Raw genomic sequence first — 21082 nt, forward strand, 5'->3', positions numbered from 1 at the left:
AATGAGGAGTTACTAATGGTGACCGCGATGTGCCTTTCCTCAAACCTAGGATTACTTGTTTACGTCTGTTTCTCGCATTTGTCACTGCTAGCACAACCATGGCAATGCAAAATAACCTTCAGCATATTGCCATGGGTATTTTGACGTCACGTTCCTGTGCCAATGGATTGGTTCAACAGCTTTATGACTCCACCAAAGCAGTCACATTTTTGACTAAAGCGACCATTTGTGACCGGCACTTTGTGACCGTCGCTTTTTGACCAACTTGCTCGCATGACACTTGTCGGTCACCAGCGTGGATGCGCCTTCAGAGATACTTTCACTTTAGGAAGATGTTCAGACATCTATGACGGGCAACAGTCTGGGACTGTGCCAAACATACTAAGATGGCGGGTCAGGAATGTTACAGCTCAGAGACACCAATGCTTGTGGCAATAATCTTGCTAAAGTGAAAGTATCGCCGAAAATGCTCACTTGAGCTTGAGTTGGCTCTGCGCCAGGTGTCGGATCCAACATCTTCACGGGCAGTAGTGGTACTAGATTTATTAAGATATGTGTGATCAAGAGGTGGTGGCAAGAGCCACAAGGGCACTATAGGTGCTAGCAAAAAGCCTTGTGGCGATCGGGTGTGACAAAATTCGCTAGGCAATGCTCTACAGTTTTTCAATGCGTAAACTTAAAGAAGATTGTGGGCAGTTAACTCCTGTCATTTTTCAACTTTTTATGTTTCTTGGCTCTTGCATTTGCTGGCTCTTACATATATATTTTTTTACAGTCCTGTGAAAAACGTATCAGCAGGGTTCTGCTGTAATTTTTTACTCTGAGCACAAAAAATCTTTGGTTCAGAGATATGTTGTCATTTGCCACAAACGTTGCCAAACAAGTCAGCAGTGTGTTTTGTTTTTTTCTGCCACTTGTTTATTTCAACCCTCGGGGTCAAATATTGAAAGTCAACTGTATTTCAAATACACTAGATTGCTTAACGCCTGGCTTATTACGTAGTTATTTACTCACTCAAAGTCCTTTTGCACAGCTTCAATTGCTTGTATGCCACTGGAACCAATAAACCTAAATAGTTAGCTGTAGTGCTTGGTCATCATAAAACCATTTAAGGGCAGAACTTTTCAACAATGGGCTCTATCAAAAGTTCAATAGTGTCACCTTTTCATAAATCAGTGATGCTACCGAGGACTTCTGATTTGGAGCAATTTTTGGAGCAGCAAAATTTCCGTTTTGGAGCACTTTGGAGCAGCAAAATTTTCATCTTGGAGCACTTTGGAGCAGATAATTTTGCATCTGGGAGCACTTTGGAGCAGCGAATTTTACATCCTGGAGTGCAATACAGAAGCATATTGCATTAACATTCAAGCACCTGAGTATTATTATGGGGCTCTTATGAAGGCTAGAAATATTTCGATTAATTGCAAATCTCATGGAAAAAATCATCTCAGGAGAATAGACGTGCGCACAGGGGGGGCAGGGGGGGGGGGGGCGCAAAATCTGCCCCGTACATTGACCCTTGCGATAGCAATTATATGGACACTCTTGGCGGATTTTTGCCATCGCCGTTGCCATAATTTTCCGTATAAAGTCCAAATTTAATAACATCACCACGGTTATTCTAGCCGCGGGTAAAAGCTCGCGAGCGCTGGCGACGAACGCGGCTGAAGCGGAGATTAAACTTGCCGGCCGTCTGTCTCCGCCGCACGGACAGCGCATGAGATAACATCTTCCCGCGCGCGGGCCTGCCGTCGATTGCTCATCAAACAGAGAGGAAACGCCCCGCCCGTCTTTCGTAAGGAGCATGAAGGGACGCCAGGGGAGCGGAAGGGGGGGAGGGGCATCTTTCGAAGGGCGCAGTCACTTGCGCGCGCGCTATCTCGAGGCATCAGGAGACGGCTCGAAACTTGCTGTGCTCTCAACGCTTACTTCGCGTTTAGAGAACTCGGAGCAAGAAAACGCTTCAATTCCTGGAGGGGCCATATGCCCTTAAACCAGCGTTTTGTTAAGTTACGCGAGATCGGATCCAAAAGAGTTAGCTGCTAGTCTTACTTCGTTTCACAATACAATTTTTTGGTATCGCATTCATTGCTTCGCTCTTAAGCGAAACTGAGTTTTTTTAACCGTTAGCTATTTACCCCCGAAAGCGAGGGGCGGACGTGTAACATGGCGTAGCCGCTTCACTGTGGGCCGTCAGCGACGGTCCCGCTACTGACAGCTGCGCATTTGCAGCTGCTCCGACCAGGAGATATGATTTTACTAATGAGATGACATTTTTAAATAAGCAAGCGAAAAATTCGAATTGGAACCCTAGCACGTGAGCTCGAAAGGGCAGGGCCTTTTAGGGGGTATTCACCGCAGTGATTACAAATTTGGACGTGCTGGCGGAAGGAATTACGAAAAAGCTGTTCTGGATGAAGATCCATGGATAAATTATATCTGAGGAAAAGTGTCAACGCGTTTCCACCGTTCACGTGCTCTTCCATAAACGCGAAGCAAGGAAAATTCGATATTGTCCCATATATCTACTGCGAGCGATCACAGATTTCATTCCGCGATGTCCGGAAACAGAAGTGACAGACATTTTAGCGGCACTCATGTAGTTATTACTGAACATTGCTTTCCTTACGTGCCGTGCGACGCTTGAAACGAGCTATCAGCAGCGTTTCTGGAACAGACGACGTCCGCCGATGAATCGCCGTCGCACTTTCTCGCTACCGATAGGCCTAGACGTCACGAGCCTCTGCGGAGAGCGCGTTTTGCTGTCGAGCAGACTTGCAGAACAGAAGCTGCGTCGGCACAGTGCATGGCATCGTGGCTTACTCGGAACGCACGCGCTAGCGCTATTTATTCAGCGGAATAATTCTTGGTCCATGATTGCGACTTTATTGGCAGCCCCAAGATCGAGCTGCACATGTTCTGACGCGCCGGCGGTGCGATTGCCGGTGATAGACGCCCCCAAACCCGAGACTTTGGCGCAGTTTGGCGCAAATTTCGTCGATATTATCAGGATGGCGCAGTAAATACAATTTGGCGCACTTTGGCGCAGTTGGCGCAGGAGTGGAATCACTGATAAATGTAGATTGTTCTTCAGGGGGCATTGTTGAGGTCACTTCAGATATTAACATAACCAGTTATAATGATCGCATTTTAGTTTAGTGATTATCTTTGTGTGTGCTAAACACCACGGAACATTAACAAACATACAGACTTGTCCTTTGACGATGTAGTTTTGAGCCTTAAAATTGGGCTTAGGCCAGTATTAGGACACAAGCAGTGCTTACTTCTGTTCTGAGGTACTATGAAAAGAGAAGTAAAATCAGATATTCATGATTGCAATAAAGTAACACTTTTGAAATGCAGCACACTCATGAGCTGTTCCCATGGTACTTAATGGCAGCACTACTAACAAGAACGTTTAGAATAAGGACACAAAAGTTTAGGGCCCAAATAGGCTTTGTGCGTGGCACAATTGAGGTACGAGGGGTGGTAAGCTTAGTGGTTATACTTTGCATTTTGCTCATGTAGTAGCCACTGCCGTTAAACAGCAAACATGTGACAAAACAGGAATAAAAATCAATAAACTAAATGCTGCGCATATATACAATGCAATGTTAACATCAATTTTAAGTAATAATAATGCAAATAAATTAAACCACCAGCGAGCTTGCAATCACTGACTCTGAATATGGATTCACTTTTGTCCACTTGACTAAGTATAGCAAAGCCTTCCTGTTTTTGGTTCTGTAAGCTTCCAGAAACGACAACCGATCTAAGAAATAGCACCTATTTCTCATTAAATGTTTGCAATTTACATGAAATGAGAGAAAGTAATAGGCATATGAATGTTGCAGGTTGCTTAAAAAACTAGTCTGACTTACTGTGAGAGCTGCTGCTTCAATGGGTGCCACCACAATAGCATACAGGATTTTTGTGGCAAGTTTAGGGTGGCCTACAACACCTTAAATATATAGTATGCTCTACAAAAACCGAAAATGCCGTTTCCAAGTTGCACATGCACAAATGACACAATGAAATTATCTTTGGAGCTCCTACTTTAGATCTGCATAAAAAATTATGCCATCACACCGGCTTTACATGGCTCATATAATACAAAACTAAATGTTGCTGCTACTGCTGTTGCTGCTGTTGCTGCTTTTTCTTGTTGGCCATCCTTTGTAACCAGAAGTCTTCCATTTCCCGGCTCGATCGGTACCACTCATCCCGCCCTTCCCGCATAGCCATTGTACGTAGGAAGTCGATTGCCTTCAGTGCTTCCTCATCTGTTACCTCATACTCATCCTCTTGTGTCTCTGTTACTCGATCAACTACACCTTCTAAAAAGTCATCCAGGTTGACAAAACGGCAAAACTCATCATATGTTAGCCCCGGTGGCACTGAGACATCCTGCATGCCGGTTACACCAGCCCCCCCTCGTGGCAGAGGTGTTCCACACAATGGAAGCCCCACCTGAGCAAACACTCCAGAGACAGTGTCTCCTTTGACTGAATCCCATGACTCTCGCACCAAGTACAGTGCATCAAGTACTGTTGTCTTTCTAATCAAGTCAGCAGCACGGGTATTTCGCTGAACCGTCAAAGATGCTGAGACCCGGCCATACAACCGGGAACGATAGTGGGCTTTAAGATTGCGTGCAACCCCCTTGAGTATTGGCTGTGGATGGAAATAGAGTCGAACATTTTCCAGATGTGCACTTGATGTGTGAGCTGGGGTGTTTTCAACAAGTAGGAGCACACTGCGCTGGTGGAGACCTAACTGCCAATCCCAGAATGACAACCACTCTGTGAAAATGGCAGCATTCATCCGTGCCTTTTGTGCAAACTTGCAAATGAGTGGCAGCCGTGAAGGGTCGTCTGGAAAGGACCGAGATGCTCCACTGTCTCCAACAAGTAGCAGTGGCCTCTTCTCTGTGCCAGTCAAATTAGCACAAATCAGAAGTGTGATGCGCTCAGTCGCCTTCTTGTCTTTAACCAACTCCTGCTGGCAGCGATCAGCTGGGTACGCTGAGTAATAGAGTGCAGCTTCAGCAGCCGCAAAGACATTGTCGGCTGAGTACTGCTTTAAAAGCGCCACAAGTTCTGCACTGGAAACCCAATGAGGAGGGGTGGAAGCACTTACTCCACTCAACTGAGACGAGTGGTGCTGGGAGCCGGAGGATTCCTTTCGCGGTGTTGACAATCCATGGCGCTGTTTCCAGCGACTGAGCCACCCATCAGACGGCTCAAAATGATGGCCTTTCTGGGCAGCCAGTAGGCGTGCTTTTTCCTTGATGTCATTGCCCGACAGGCGAGACCCTTGTGCAACCTGGTTCTGGAACCACGTGTATAGTTCTTCTCCTACCTGGCGTTCCTTGCCTTCACGTCGCCGTTTGCGATCATGATTGCTGTCCGTTTCAAACTGGAGTAGGATTTCTTCAGACTTCTGTCTCGGAGTGCAATGAAAAAAAAGAAAAGCAGAGATTACATACAAGGTTCAGTACAAAGGTACAAAGTATACAAAAAGCTTGGATTATGAAAGTAAAGGTTTACCATCCTCTGTTCTAGCCAAGCTTCCAAGCCCCTCCTCAATTTTCAAAAGCTTAGGGCTCTTAGTTTCAACGTCCAACTTTTGAGATCACGATTTTGTATGACTCGTACCCTTTTATAGCTCCCAAAATGTACTGTGTCCAAAGCAGTATGTGCCACAGTTAGCAGAAAGATGAAATTCATACACACTACCTAATAAATATAGGTCAAAATTATACATTTATTTCTTCCAAACAGCATCATTTGCACTGACCGATTGCTGCTAAAGAAATGTGGGTGTTTATAGAGGTATACGAATGGACTGAGCGTAAAAAAGTGAAGGGGCTCTGGTTCCAAGAAAAAATGTTGTTTCGTGTGACGCCTGTGATCAGTCAACAAAATTGTTCTTATCTCAAATGGTCACTTCAAAGGGTCCCTGCAACATTTTTTTTAACATATACAACAAAATTCGTATTTATCTCAAATGGTCACTTCAAAGGGGTTCTGCAATACTTTTTGAACATACTCAAGAGTTCACTGCAGATCAGTAGTCGAGGCTCTTGTGAACATGTGAGACAAATATAGCACTACACGGCGCATTGAATTTGCATTTTCCTTTTATGGACAGCCGAAAATGGCTCGCTCTCCTCGCAGCAAACTGAAATGGACAAGGCCAATGGCTGATTTCATGATCACGAACACGTTTGGTAAATTTTATATTGGTAGTTTCGAGTGCAATAAACAACAGATATAAATTTATGAATTAAACCCTCTTAGTACTTCCAGTCCCGATCAATGGTTGTCTGCTTATTTTGTTTCTTCCCATGTTCATATGAGGTGGCACGTGGCTTAGTAAAGCCCACGCTATTTCGAACTCTACGGACCTGAGTGGGTCACTTGCCTCGCACTGAACACACTACCACAGTACTTATCGATTCATATCGTCACTTCCAAATCCACCGGCACGTGGCCAGTGTGCGCTCTCTCTTTTACGTGCCTCGCAAGCTAGACTCCTTGGCAGACATCACTTGGTGCTTAGCTACTAATTGAAACTGCTTCAAAATGCGCTATCTGGGTTTCGCTACTACCTGTCAGTAAACCTGACACAGTACAACACCGGTGAGCACCAGGTACTCGCAGAGCTTGGCGAACATTAGAACAACTGTAGCACGCGGGTAGCGCCAGAAGTGCTTGTGTGCTGTAGTTACCGCAGGCACGACAGGGTGCCCCGGTGGTGGTCTTATGATTACTCGCCATCATACTGGTACTGTAGTTTTTCTTTTGAAATTGGGTTGAGGCAGTTTATCGGGAGATTTATGGCCACGATCGTACAATCAGGAAGACAGGTCAGAAATGAGGGGTCTCACGGGCAAATCGGGAAAGTTGGCAGGTATGCGCATTGTGGGCAGGCAATTCGCTTTATTTGCGAATGTTAACGACGTAAGAATGCCATTATGTCCAGCTAGAAGCATCAAAGGCAGCAGATATTTTCAGGCACGGACAAGTGACAAGTATGAATTAACTGAATTTATGCAATGGAGCCGTTTGAATTAAGTGGCTTTAAAATATATTAAAAACATAGCGGGCCAACCAAAAATTAAAAGTTTGTTTAAATTAACCAAAAGTTTGAATTATCGAGTCTACTGTATTCATTTCAAGCAAAGAAAACTTGTACTTTTTACATGGCTCGTAGAACGCAGTACGTCGAACAAGTCGTCAAACATGGGGGTGCCTTCAGTAAAGTACACTGCAAAACGAAGTTAAATGAGGACACTGTTATGTAGCAGGTTCAATTCATCCAAACCTTAATGCATCTTGCTCTTTCTCAGCCACTAGTTGACACAACTAGCAAAAACAAGTATACACAAATGTGTACAAAGTGCCTCAAACGGTTAACGTGCGCCAAATATAAGTACACGGGCCTCCAGCATTTTGACTACAATGAAAATTGACCACCGCAGCTGGGATAGAATCTGAAACTTTCGGGTCAGCAGCCGAGCACTGTAACTAATGTACCATTGCAGCCGTCCACCCGTAAACGTGTTGGCCGCTACTCCCAGTTCAGGCACACACGGTGCTCTCTAGAAATGCTGGGATAGCTCAGGCCACTCAGCCTGCCTCGGGCAGCTACGCCACCTACAGAAGTCAACATGGTGATGTGAGAGCCTCACTAGTGGGATTATGGAAAGACGGTTTGTTGAGACACCACATTGCGGCGAAGTTACCTACACTACACAGCAGAGGCAGTGATGCACAGCTGTTATGCTCATAGCTCAACGTTTTCTAACTGGATGAGAGAGCTGCAGTATGAGCTCGCACTCAAGGACTCTGGTCTGGCCAAGCTATGCAAGCCTGTGCCAGCTTGACCAATGGATAGTAATCAAACTGAGATTGCATATCTTTCAGCACTACAATTAGTTTAATATGAAACGATGTCTGCCAAGACATCTAGGTCGCAAGGTGCAGCAGGAAAAGTGCATAAAAGAGAGCTAGCATGCACTGGCAAGTGTGTAGTTTGGGAGACAATGAAATGAATTGGTGAGTGCTGTCAAGGGGAGGCTCAGTACAAGGAAGAACAATGAACTCGGGCATGAAGCATTTGAAAGAGCATGCATGTGGTACGCTGTACTGCCTCACATGAATGCAGAAGAAAACGGAACTTAAAATAATCAAATGAGACCAGAAAAGCAAAAATGAAATGCATTCTACGTCATTTTGACATCCAAGACATATATACTATTAACTTAATAATTAGCAATAATACTATTTTTGATGTTACCAGGATAAAGAAATAAGCTATTGACTAGGGGTAGGTGAATATTTGAAATTTCGAATACGAATAGAATACAGTAGACTCATAGTAAGCAGACATCTCTTAAACGTAATTGCTGCTTAAATGGAACAACTGCCTCTCATATGATTGATTTTGCACCTGAATGCTGCAACCCAGTTCATCTCTCGGTAAATGGAACTTCTGTTAAATGGAACATATTTTCTTGGTCCCTTCAGGTTCTGTTTAGCGGGAGTCTACTATATTTTTCTTATTCAAAGCATATTCAACTTGAAAAGTGCCTACTCAAATGTTTCCGAATATTCAAGCAAGTAACTGGTCACTTGAGTGCTCACAGCCTTATGTACACACTAAAACCTAGTTAATATATGCAGCCGACCACAAAAGTATGTGGACCACGCGAGTGTGTGCTAAACTACCTGTCCATGCCACCTACCGCCAACCACAGCGCCAGGCAAGAAATGGGTCTACTTGTAATTTACTGGCATACCAATTTTCTACTGCCACGCAATGCCTTGTTAGTTCATTGCTTTCATGCAAAGTGCTCATCCGCAGTAAGGCCATCACACTCCTACATTGATAGCACTATCACAGCAATCACGGCGTGCCTGATCAAGTGGTGCGTCGTGATATCAATTTGTGCGAAGGGTAGTGACTGATAACAGTTATATTCATACTGTTCTCGAGTCAGAAGCACATAGCCATGGCCGCCAAAAAGCGTGTTGCGTTAAAAAGAGGAAGGTGGAAATATTTGTCCCCTGTGAGAATATAGATCATCAATTAAGGAAAGGATGAGTCCCAAGTACAGCACTGCTGTCAATTGCTGCTGAGATAGTGGAAATGTCACGATGAGGCCGTTGGCCACATGCTCAGATGGTCCAGGAACATTTGCAGACAACTGCACCTGTTTTAAACTTGCTATGTTTAAACGTAGTCTCAAACGAGCCTAACGGATTCGCTGACTGCATAAGCCATCCTATGCATATGCATAATAGTTAGTGCATACCACAGTCACGTTTTGTTGTAAAAATGTTAACTGCACCGATCTGCTCGTGGGATAGCAAGTGCCGTAATGCGCCACAGAGGATCGTCCAGCTTTTCGGAAAGTGCAGATACTGCCCAACCAATGATTGCGACTTCGGCGCCAGCGCAACAATGCCTTTACAGACTAGCATTGAAACAGCACAAAGGCATGATGGCAGCTACTGATGAAAGCAGCGGTACAACTGGCGGCAACCCTATCACAATAAGAATATTCAGTTATCTGCTCAGCAGTGCGTGCACCACAGCACTATTGTAAGCGTACAGCCCACATTTACCGCATTTACTCGAATGTAACGCGAGTTTTTTTCCTGATTTTTGCTACCTGAAGTCGACCCTCGCGTTACAATCGTGGTCACGTTACTATCTGGTATGTCACGTTACTAGCTGGTATGGCCATTTTATTAAGTGAAACAAGGTGGTGTCGAAGCCTACACAGTAAAAGTGGCAGTGTCGAAGCAGCTGCTCAAGAGGTGCCGACATCAGCCGAAACAAGAAACATGCTTCGTTTGCAGTGAAATAAAGTTGAGTGCTGCGGTGGGGACGAACTGCACACGTGATGTGTGAAGCAACTCGAGAAGACTTTCTGAGGTCGAAGTGTTACTGCTAAACAGAACAGCCTTACTCGGTCTTTCTGCACTAAATAAAAAGGCAGTGCCCCAAATCGCAGCTGGTTGATAACTTTGGTATGTCTATTTTTTTTCTTTATGACCTTTATGAAGAGCCAGTTACAATGTCCTGTTTAAAAGCTGATCAATAGTGAAGTTTTTAGATAGAACTCGACTTTTAACTGTGATTCCTGCAACTTCACTCATCTAAAATTTTTTTCAGCTTTTACTACTTTGAATTAACGCAGTGTGTATGAGCATTCAATTGAACAATGAGTTTTGATGGGTAATCATTAGGCTTGTGAGAATATTCGAGCACTTCGAATATTCGAACGAATATTATGGTATTCGAATTCGCTTTGATTTGAATTTAAATTACTGGAAACTTCGAAATGAACGAATAGGTGTACACTAGTCAGCATGTAATCACCCTGTAAAAATGGTTTCACTGCAGTGGGGGGGTGCTGTACCGTGAATACACCTTTCCAGGGGAAATTTGCACTGCCACGAAGCCCCACTTCAAGGTTGAATGAACATATTACCCTCACATCGATTCATCATTTTTTAAGTTTAAAAGCTCATTATACTGGCTTATATGCTCTAAGTACAGTAAATTTTAAAACGTAACATATTTTAGAGGTCATGACTCGCATCCCACCGAAAGTCAAATCCTGCTACTATTCGAAGTTGCTTCCACTTCCTTTGAACCAAAAAGAATGAAATTTGCACAAGCCTTATTTCAATTTTAAAGTATATACTATTGTGCAGGTTAGTTGGGTCATGACAAATATGCTCATTTTTTCTTTATAATATGTGATATATACTATCCGAATTCAATTCGAAATTATTCAACCAAATTACTATTCGCTTTGAATTTGCTTCGAACCTAAAATTTACTATTCGCATAAGCCTAGTAATCATAATATGGCTTTACAGAGGCCTAAAAACAGTCACAGCATAGAGCAGGAAATATATACAGTAAAACCTCGGTAATTTGTACTCGGTTAATTGGGAATCCCGGATAAATTTGTATTATTTGCGCGGTCCCAAATTTTTACATGTAAATTTAACCGGATAATTGGTGCGGCCAGTCTGCGACTTCCCGGTTAATTGGCACACTTGGCCGCGACTTCCAAGATATGCAAAGGGTGTTGCGAATCTCGGAGGCTGTAACTAAAACATGCATTTTTTTTTTTTCATGTACGGATCGGCCATGTTTTTTTTTACCGGAAATACGTCGTAGATGCCATGTTTTAGCAATTGCCAGGCGGCGATGCGTGCGGTTGCGATCATGATCATCATCATCTCAACAGCGATGTTAGCCACTCTAGCGAAGTGAATGTTTTGTGGAGTCTTTGTGCCATTTGGATGTCGGCTGGCGAGCATTGTGCGATTCGGTGCGACTGCTCCATTTGTCTCCTGTCTCCACTTGAGTGTCTTCCCTGTGAATTAGTTGATTGAGGTGTGCTTGGAAGGAAGATGCCGAAGTACAAGAGCTTGTCCCTGCACGAAAAGGTGTGCTTAATTGAAGAGGCCAGCAAGTCGACGGCGTCGAAAACGGCTCTCGCCGAAAAGCACCACGTGCCTCTGTCAACGCTGTGCAACATCATCAAGAATAAGGAGAAAATTCTCGATGCTTACAGCAAGACGCACTCGTCAAAGCGTACACGAGTACGCCCGCCTACGTACGCCGACGTTGAAGCAGCTCTGATCGACTGGCTGCAGAAAGCCAACGCAGCACACCTTCCTGTGAATGGGACCATATTGCGTGAGAAGGCCAACCAGCTGGCGCTGCAACTTGGACATTCTGAGTTTAAATGCAGCAATGGATGGTTTTGCCGATTGAAGGAGCGCAACAACCTGACATTCGTGACTGTTTGTGGCGAGAGTGGCAGCGCGGATCAGTCTGTTGTCGACGGCTGGAAGCAGCACACCTTGGCTCCACTACTCGCCAAGTACGAAGCAGCAGATGTTTACAACCTTGATGAAGCTGCTCTGTTCTACAAAATGTTGCCTACAAAGACGTTCGCTTTGAAGGAGGCAGACATTAAGGGGCGGAAACAGAACAAAGATAGAATCACTGTTTTGTTTGGTGCAAGCATGTGCGGTGAGCACAAGCTGCCACTGCTTGTTATTGGGAAGACAGAAAAGCCTCGTTGTTTCAAAAATGCACGACTGCCATCCAAGGATGACCTGATCTATAAAAACAACAAGAAAGCTTGGATGACGGCTGCACTCTTTGAAGAATACGTGCGGCACCTTGACCGCAAGTTTGCGGCCGCAGGGCGCAGCGTTTTGTTCGTCGTCGATAATTGCCCAGCTCACGGCGACATTCAGAACCTGCAGGCAATCAGGCTGGTCTTTCTACCCCCGAACACGACGTCGCTATCGCAGCCGATGGACCAGGGCGTCATACACCATACCAGGAAAATATATCGCTACAATCTGAATGCTCCTTTGCTATGACAACGGAAAGGAGTATAACATTGACCTCCTCGGTGGTATTTGCCTCATTGTTCACGCATGGAGGCAGGTGGAGGCCACCGTTATTCGACGGTGTTTTGAGCACGCCGGTTTTGTGAAAGAAGAGGCAACCTCCGCTGAGTTTGCTGTCACCGCTGTCACTTGCCCGTTTGATGAAGAAGGGGAGACTCTCTGCGCTCGATATGAGGCTTTGCACGCGGACGAGGAGTGCACTCCAATCGGATTCTCCGAGTACGCAAATGTCGAGTGCACAGTGCAGACGTGTTACGCCGACATCGACAGCGAGATAGCTGCGAGATCGACCGATTCGGCCTCTAATGTTGACAGCAATGACGAGCCCTCCCGAGCACCCCCTTTGGCGGATGTCATCGATGCCTTGAGTGTTGTGCGCAGCTTCGTCGAGTGCAACGGCGGTGAGGCTGAGATGCTGCGCCTCATTGACAAGGCTGGAAAATATGACTTTCAGTGCTGGGAACTACCGAACGCGTCAGTCACGCATGGAGGAATTTTTCTCCAAGTAGGCTGACTTGCCACAATAAAGGTGTGACTTCCGTACATCACGTTTTCTGGCTGATTTCTTTGATTTCGCGTTGTTTCGGATAATTGGGAATCCCGCTTAATTGGGATATTTTTCTCGGTCCCGAGGCCTTCGAATTAACGAGGTTTTACTGTATGCATTAGTATTTTGACAGTAATAACTGACGCATGCAATGAATATGAAAGATAAACTTTGAAGGAATGATTTGCAAAAGTGCGTTAGCATGAGTAGCACTACAGCCTCATCAGAACTCTTTTCTGAATAAACATATACAAAAAAATGGGCCTAGGTTTTACTGTGTCATTACAGGTGTCCTCAAAAAGAGGTCCTAAGGGTGTTTTGATGTTCCACAAGCAGTCAGAACAAACACAACCGACCAATGGTGGCCACGTGTGCTGCTACCATGTGTAGTTTACAACACACGCTCAAAAATAAATTTGGAAATTCTGCAGCCTGAGAGCCACTAATTGTTTGCCTGGCTGAGTACTCTTATTGCCTATGGAAGATTATACTGGCTGTTTAAACAGCTATTTGTAAAGGTACCACATGGGGCATGTTCGCACTTTACTTATGGCTCATGCCACATCACTGTCCACATGGTGCAATTCCTATGCATGGTGGTTTGCCACAGCAGTATGCAAGTTTTCAACCGAAATGTGTGATGAGCACTTGGATTCGCGTGAGAGGTACTGTTTTGTGCTGACTGCAGACCACATGAACATTTAGGCTTCGCCTTGCAAGCGGTATATGTAGGCTGTTTTACAATGCAATTGAGGTGTAACATTTTGCTTTTTTTAATTGCGAAAACTAAAACGAACTTTTGCAGTAAATCCAACACATCGTTCGCATGATTACACTTTATGGCGCATGTTGCCTACAACAGCAGCTGTATGATCAGCATGTGCTTTATGATGTGGAGTGGTGCGGGTGAAGAAAGATTGCATGTCTACCTATGTATTATCACGAGTTTTACATCAGAAGTGATACCCTTCGAGATTAAAGATAACACACCAATGCAGAAGCAGTGATACTTTGGTTGGGAGGATCTGGAAACAATGTCACTTCTCCCACCCATGCACTCCACATTTTCTGTATGCTAAAAGCCTGTTGGTGGAAAGAGGAAAGAGGGGAGCTAGAGGTTCTGCAATTTTGAAAAAGCTGTTGGAGTTCCTTAAGTCCGGAGAGTTTGAGAGCCCCTGCTCTACTGCAAGAAAGTAGCACTTTCCTTGACAAAGGTTTCGCTTATATTTAGGTAGTTGAACGAGCAAAGAAATGACAGCACTCAGATGAAAACCAAGACAACAGTCAGTGGAAGTAATTTTAGGCATGGCATGAAACTGAGACACTCACACTCAAATGAGCATAGGAACAGCCCCCCCCCCCCTTGAAAGTTCACTGAAAGTTGTTTCATTTCATTGTTTCAACACTGCAAAACTGACTCTGAAAAGTGGGGCAGGTGTGTCTCATACTTGCAACACTCATGAGACTGATCCAGCACCCATCACAGCGTACGGAAACGTGTAGTGGTGATTGCAACAGAAGCACAAAGCATGTTTTATTTAGGAAAGCTCATCCATAGGTTCAACTATACAATAAAACCTTGTTACAAGAAACACTCAAGGGACCTGGGAAACATGTCTCTTGTAACCAAGGTCTCTTGTAACCAAAAATTCTAAAAACACCGAGGGGTCAGGCTAGATCACTTTATTATAAGCAGACTCTCAGTAAATGAAAATTTCCGCTTAAACGGAACAACTGCCTCTGACAGGATTGGTTTTGAACTTGCATTCTGTGCCCCTGTTCATCTCTCAGTAAACGGAACTCCCGTTAAATGGAACATACTTTTCTGCTGCCTTCAGGTTCCGTTAATGAGAGTCTACTGTGTACAGTGCAGACCACTTATAACGTAACCGCATATAGTGCAGGACCGGTTATAATGCGGTCTTTTTCGACTCCCGTTTACCCTCCCATAGAACCGCATATATACGCATACCGCTTATTGTGCAGTCCCCCAAGATGAAATACCGTTTATAATGCGGTTGCGGGAAAATATTTTCGACAAACGCGGTAGCGAGTGCGGTTCTCAAAGGAGGTAAGCCGCTGGGGAGGGAGCGACGAGGTCGTTACAAAGGGCGAGGGCACGCACAGTGAACGAACGAGGGGCGGAGGGAGGAAAAAGACCGCGGCAGCGCTGTGCGGGCTCGCCGAGTGGGGAAGGATGGTGGTTGCCTAGGCGACGGAGTTGCCTTTGCACCGGCGGCGGCAAGGCTCCGCCTGGCTCCGCGGCCGCTTGCCGGCAGTGCGTTCCGCGTGCAACGTACGATCGCGTCCTCATCAAGCGCGCTTTAAAGCAAGTTTCCTGTCGGGAAAAGCGTCGTCGTTATCACACTTGCTACAGATATATATCGCGTTTGCTACCTCGTCCGCAAATTGAAAAGTTTTGCGGCTTCATGACGCGGGCTTTCGCCTTTTCTGCCAGTGCGCGGATTTAAACCTTGGCGGGCTTTTGTCAACGTTGATCTCCCGGCCGCGAACACTAACTTCGTATCACGCGCGCTGTTCTTGGGTTAGTGCTTGAGTGCGATCCTTTCGACCTCCGATCTTCTTGTCTTGGACAAGCTTCCCGCGACTACATGCTGAACCGCAGGCTAGGCCTAATCAGCGTTGGTTGCTTTTCGGTAGCGGTCGCGGGCGATAAAAGTTGCGGTTTGGTGCGGAATCAACGAAACTTTTTGCGATGGCTGCACTTGAAGGGAAGGGAATCATATCGTTAATGAAAACGAGGGCATGGTTGGCACATGCAGCTCTCGAATGGTGGTTCCGGATTCGATTGCAATGTCTTGGACATCGCGTGTGCGCCCGTGAAATCGAATAATCGGTACCGCTCAGCACGTGAAATTTCGGTCGCGATTCGACATGGTTTCGGTGTAATGCGCATACCTCGAGGTAGTCGGCGAATTTCCGCGATGGCACTTTGTTTTGTTTGCTTTCTTCCCCCGTGTTCATTTCGTTGGCAATGCGGGTCTTTGGCGGTTAATTTTTGAACATTCAGAGATTTAAGTGGTTGTAAGCGCCCCAAATCGCATATGTCGATTATCGGACACGCGAGGCTACATGCTCAACACGTTTTGCGCAAGTGCAGACTTTGAAAAAGGTTGTTTTGGTTATAGTGCGGTACCGCTTATAGTGCGGATATTCGCGACTCCGGCGACTTACGTTATAAGCGGTCTATAAGCATCAAACTGTTTAAACAGTTTTTGCTCAAGATGGCTTAAAAGTCAGTCATAGTAGTTAATTTTTGCAACTGCAAATAGTATATTAGCTTCTTGCCCAACTTCTGGAGGTGAAATACCTCCCTTTGCAAGTCTTCGCGTGGCTCACAATACCTTTTAGTGCTCTTAGGCTTTACTGGCATACAAAGCGACCAGTGCCGTGGATGCTGCAATAAAAATCCAACTCGAGGGTATTGTGTCACAATGTTGCTGCAGGAAAGCGAAAGTAACTATAAAAGCACAATGACAGAAAGTTCAGTACAATTTGTGGTCGCAATCATGCGAGGAATGACATCCGGCTGCGGAACATAACAGAATCGAGCCAAAGGAATCAAAATTGCAGCGCATAGTGGTTAATAATACATCAGCTGCGTTGCGTGAGCATGTCTGAGTTGTCTCTTCTAAATAATGAATAACTTGCTCTGGGGACCTGAAAATGTTGCCCTTAGAAACCAAGTGTCTTCTGTAACCCCATCTCTTGTATGCGATGTTGTTAACATGGCTAACGTAGAAAAACCAATCAAACCATTTTTAAATCTCTTTCATAACCAAGTCTCTTGTAACGAGGTTTTACTGTAGCATAAACCTACTTTTTCACGTTCATCAAAATGACTGGAATAGGGAAAGTTTTTGGCAAGCCTGAAAGATGCCTTAAGTATTCCTAGTAAAATGAAAGCGGAATTTGAATACCAAAATGTACACCACACCTGGCTTATCTTGCAAACTGTAGACCGTGCAACACCGTAGAGCTTTGCTACTGCGCCATGCTTTGCTCCAGGCTCCTTGAGAGAGTAGACTATCTTAACCTTGTCTGCCAGGGACAGGTCCATTCTTTTTTTCATGTTGGGCCGTTTGCTTTCACGGGGAGTTGCCAAGACAAGCTCCTTGCCAGTCTTATTAGTTGAAGGCTGTGGAGGTCCACTGCGCTCTTCCTCGTCTTTAGATGCACCAGCAGAGTTCTCGGGAGAGCTGCTGTTAGTTCCAACAGTGCCAGCAGAGTTGCCCATGTTCTCACCAGACGGAGATGGGTTGCCAAGGTTGCTGCCACTGCCGCCCCCACTGGTGCTGCCACTGTGGACAGATGCTGGAGACGGAATATTCTCACTTACACTAATGTCAGAAGGCAGGATCAGGCGCACAGAACACATCATACCTATGGCCTAAGAGACTGTGTCTCTCCTCAGAAGCACAAGCTGACATTTACTGAGGGTCACCTTGAGACAATAATGCCTACACTAACGCTCGAACTTTTATAATACTCACAAAAATATGTACAGAACTTTCTAAACTTTCCGATCCCCCAATATAACTTTCAAATAAAAAAAAAAATGTTACGCCCACAGTGGTTAACACATGCCTGCACCTCAGACAAATCTCGAAAGGCGAACAATGCAGCATCCATTGTTTATAAGTGCAAGGTGCCATAATTTACCATGCAGGTAGTGGTACCGTCTGTAAAGTCACAAGAGGATTTAGCAAGCACAGTTAAGCTTCGATATAATGAAGTCGGTAAAATCGGCAATCTACTTTCTTATATCGAAATATTGTTAAATTGAAATGTGACCTTTCATGCAGAGCGTAGCCGCCAAAGGCCTCTTTTTTCATGGGAAGTGCCAGAAGACTGTTTGATCAGCATGACAGTGCAAACAAAAAATTTCAATAATGTGAAACAAATCAATTTTTTTTAACCTGAGATCTTGCGACTGCGACTTGTTGCTATGCCAGCAAAGGCCTCTTCACAGTGGCCGAACATAATGCAAGAACCCAAAAGAAATGCAAGTCCAACGCACTGTGGTAATATGGGATAAGCGAAGCTATTGTGTCTGTACTGCCACCATTGCTTGTTATCAAAACTGTGGGTATTGCCAGGAGTGATGCTGCTGATGCTATCAGGTTAACCAAACCGAACCACTCCCTTTGCACTCGCTTCGATGAACGCGAAATGTCGAAAACCATTGCACACCACAAAACCAAGACAGCTGCGGTCTAAAATCACATAAAAGCAAGGCGACAACCTGAATTACGGCCTCTATGTTTATAGTGGTGACATGTTGTTTTTCGACATCGCGCGTGCATAGGTCCAAAGAATATAGCAAGACCCAGTCCAGCATCGTGAATTTTGGCTGCTGCTGTGCATTTGTTCAACAAGTCTTTGAGGTCGGCTTTATCATTGAAGATCCACATAACTTTATAGGGCTTGTAGTGGTTCAGCTAGTAGGTGCAAGGAGCTCAGAAAAAAAAATTGGTCGGCTCCATAAATCTTGTTACAGCAAGGCCCTTACCGAAAAAAAAACAAACTTTCATTTATGGTAAAGGCACCTCCAATCGCTTTCACTGGGAATTTATCCTATATTTGTCACAGAGTCCAGAATATCTTCTTTTTGACTTTCGGTTCGTGGAGAGTGAGCTGTGTGATATCCCAAAACTAACGGCTCCATCCTTTTTATCGCCAATTGAGATTGCTTGCAGATACCAGCCACACTGGCAACATCCATTTCCTGAACGATCACTCAGAAGAGCTTGTCACATTTAGCGGTGCTGCCTGTATGGCTACTCATGCTTGTTATTTGACACGCGGTGGTAATGGAAATGCCATATCAGGTACTGACACATGAAACAAGCGGCACAGAATACAGAACTATGTGACTACGCCATGCAGAGACGACAGAATAGAGCATGTGCCTAGGTTTGCTCATGCTACGAATCAGTCAGATGCCATGAATCAGCTGCACGCTCTCCCTCTCCACTGCTCCGAAGGCGAGGAGAGCAGAGAGTTATGTCCTTTTCCCAGAAGCTGCCGCCGGAAAACATGCTGCTCCGCTTCAGCAGTCATTCTCTAACGAACAGCATGCGATTTGAAAAATGTGTTCACAAAAACTGCGTGCAACTCAACCCTATGAGCCCTGGCTTCATCAGAAGTTTCAGTTCATCACTGCGGTCTTTCTCTGCAGCCACAGTGAAACCTTGTAATATTGAAATCACGGATGCAAACCACCAAGAAAAGACATACGTCACGAAAATGCGGTGGCACTGTCGCCGGGCGTTTAGTTTCGCACGGTAGGCAAAAGCCGCTGTGCCTGCCATAGTTGCTGCCATGTTATTGCTGGTACATGCGCTGTTTGCTGTCGTGCAACGAAGAAAAAACGGTGAACCGACGACATTCGTTGCGCTTATTTACGCAGGAAGGCCCAAAAGAGGCGGAATAAACTTCTGTCCGCTTTCTGTTTACGAAGACCGTCGCAATAAATTGGCCGCAGCTGTTAAACATAAGAACTCGTCTGCAACACCGGCTTATAGGCTATGTCACAAAAACTGAACGGTTTTCGCGGCTCGTTTTATAACAAAAAACGATTAGCTTAGTCAAAAGTGTGTGATTGTAATGTCCCGCACAATATTTTTTGGCGTAAGCCTTGTGTAGAGCCATTGGAAGCATGTTTACCTCAAAGCACAAATACGTCAGCAGTGTGGATAGCTTTGTAGTATGCAGAGAATTCATCACGACTGAAAAATGTGGAAGTCGGAGGGGTCAAAATGACTTTAGAGTGTTCACCTGAACTAAAGGTGTGGCTCGGTTAATTAACGCAACAGCAAATGAAAGCACGATTTCGCTTGTATTTTTCTATGTTGTATGCGGCTGCGATGACACGCAACACAAGTGCATTGGGCACGGCTGTTCCTGGCTGCGATACGCATTAAGACATTTCCATGTCTGTCAGGCTCCGCTGGCAAACTGCAAGCGTCAAATGTTCCGAGTCTATTTACGGGCTGTAGGGCTTCGCGGTCTCGACTTCAGAGTACGGGCAGAGCCGCGACCCGCGGTTACATATCTACATATGGAGAACCTGACATATGTAGCAGCCTTGTCCATGGCATGTAGTAATTGTTTAATACGTTATCGCAGCTGTATTGCCGATTAAAGTGTCACCGAGATCGCTGTTCACGTCTGAATGAGTAACTAACCCGGCAAATTTGTTTATTTGCGAGGATTTATCATAACGATTAAGGACCTGTTCGTAATCTTACTCCGTACAATTTCATACTGCAGCAAAGAGCGCCTTAGGGCGCTAGGAGGTACATTCTTGCATTAGTTAACAAATTAAAATGTACGCGCGTGACCTAGACTACAGCAACGTCGATGGCATCTCGCGAATCAGTCACATTTGTGGCGTCAAGATACCTGAGGTTATCAGAGGTAGAGTTGCACGTCAACATAGTTTTTATATGTTAATTTCAGAGTCTTTATAGGGGCCACAAAAACCTCCTCTGTCGTGGCAGCCCCTGGTACAGTGCAGTCCACTTATAACAATACCACATATAACGATATATCGGTTATAACGATGGGTCGAGTTAAGTGTGTCATTTTATGCATTAAGTCTATGAGGAAAAAAACCATATATAACGATATGTTATTGGCCGCATATCGGATATAACGATCAAAATTTGCCAGCTGGGGGGCATTTTCTGTGTATAATAATCGTTACATTTGCGTTTCCAAGTTCCGCTGAAACGAACGATGCCGAGACGGGGCGAACCGTTTACCTACGCAAGTTCGTATTTGCCACTATTTCCGCGCTGCGTGCGCCGCCCTCCCGCGCAGCCCACGCGCCGAGCGCCATCGCGAGCTTGCGCAGCGCACCACAAGATGGCGCTAGCCACTGCACGTTGGCGTGCCTCGCCGCTTGCGCATGGCCCACAATCGCACCAAAAGGAGAGGGAGAAGAAAAGAAAAAAAAAAGGGCGAAAAGCAACTTGGCACGACGATGCCGCCCGTCCCGCCCTTCACTCAGTCTCTATGCGAGCGGCGGCCGAAGAAGCTGAAGCAA

At 45.3% G+C, this 21082-nt stretch overlaps 1 protein-coding gene across 2 annotated transcripts in view; it reads right to left on the reverse strand.

Moving 5' to 3' along the window:
- Positions 1 to 4108: 4108 nt before the first annotated feature.
- Positions 4109 to 21082, reverse strand: part of LOC119372780 (tigger transposable element-derived protein 3) — a 46643-nt gene continuing 29669 nt past the window's right edge. For both annotated transcript variants that reach the window (XM_037643156.2, XM_049419716.1), the window contains 2 exons: positions 16967 to 17343; positions 4109 to 5442 (listed from right to left, as the gene is read on the reverse strand). In XM_037643156.2, the coding sequence (XP_037499084.2) occupies positions 4132 to 5442; positions 16967 to 17343 (1688 nt within the window). In that variant the 3' untranslated portion in view covers positions 4109 to 4131. The remainder of the gene's footprint in view (positions 5443 to 16966; positions 17344 to 21082) is intronic.

Source organism: Rhipicephalus sanguineus, chromosome 1 (assembly GCF_013339695.2).
Source record: "Rhipicephalus sanguineus isolate Rsan-2018 chromosome 1, BIME_Rsan_1.4, whole genome shotgun sequence".
In the NCBI taxonomy this organism is placed as follows: domain Eukaryota; kingdom Metazoa; phylum Arthropoda; class Arachnida; order Ixodida; family Ixodidae; genus Rhipicephalus; species Rhipicephalus sanguineus.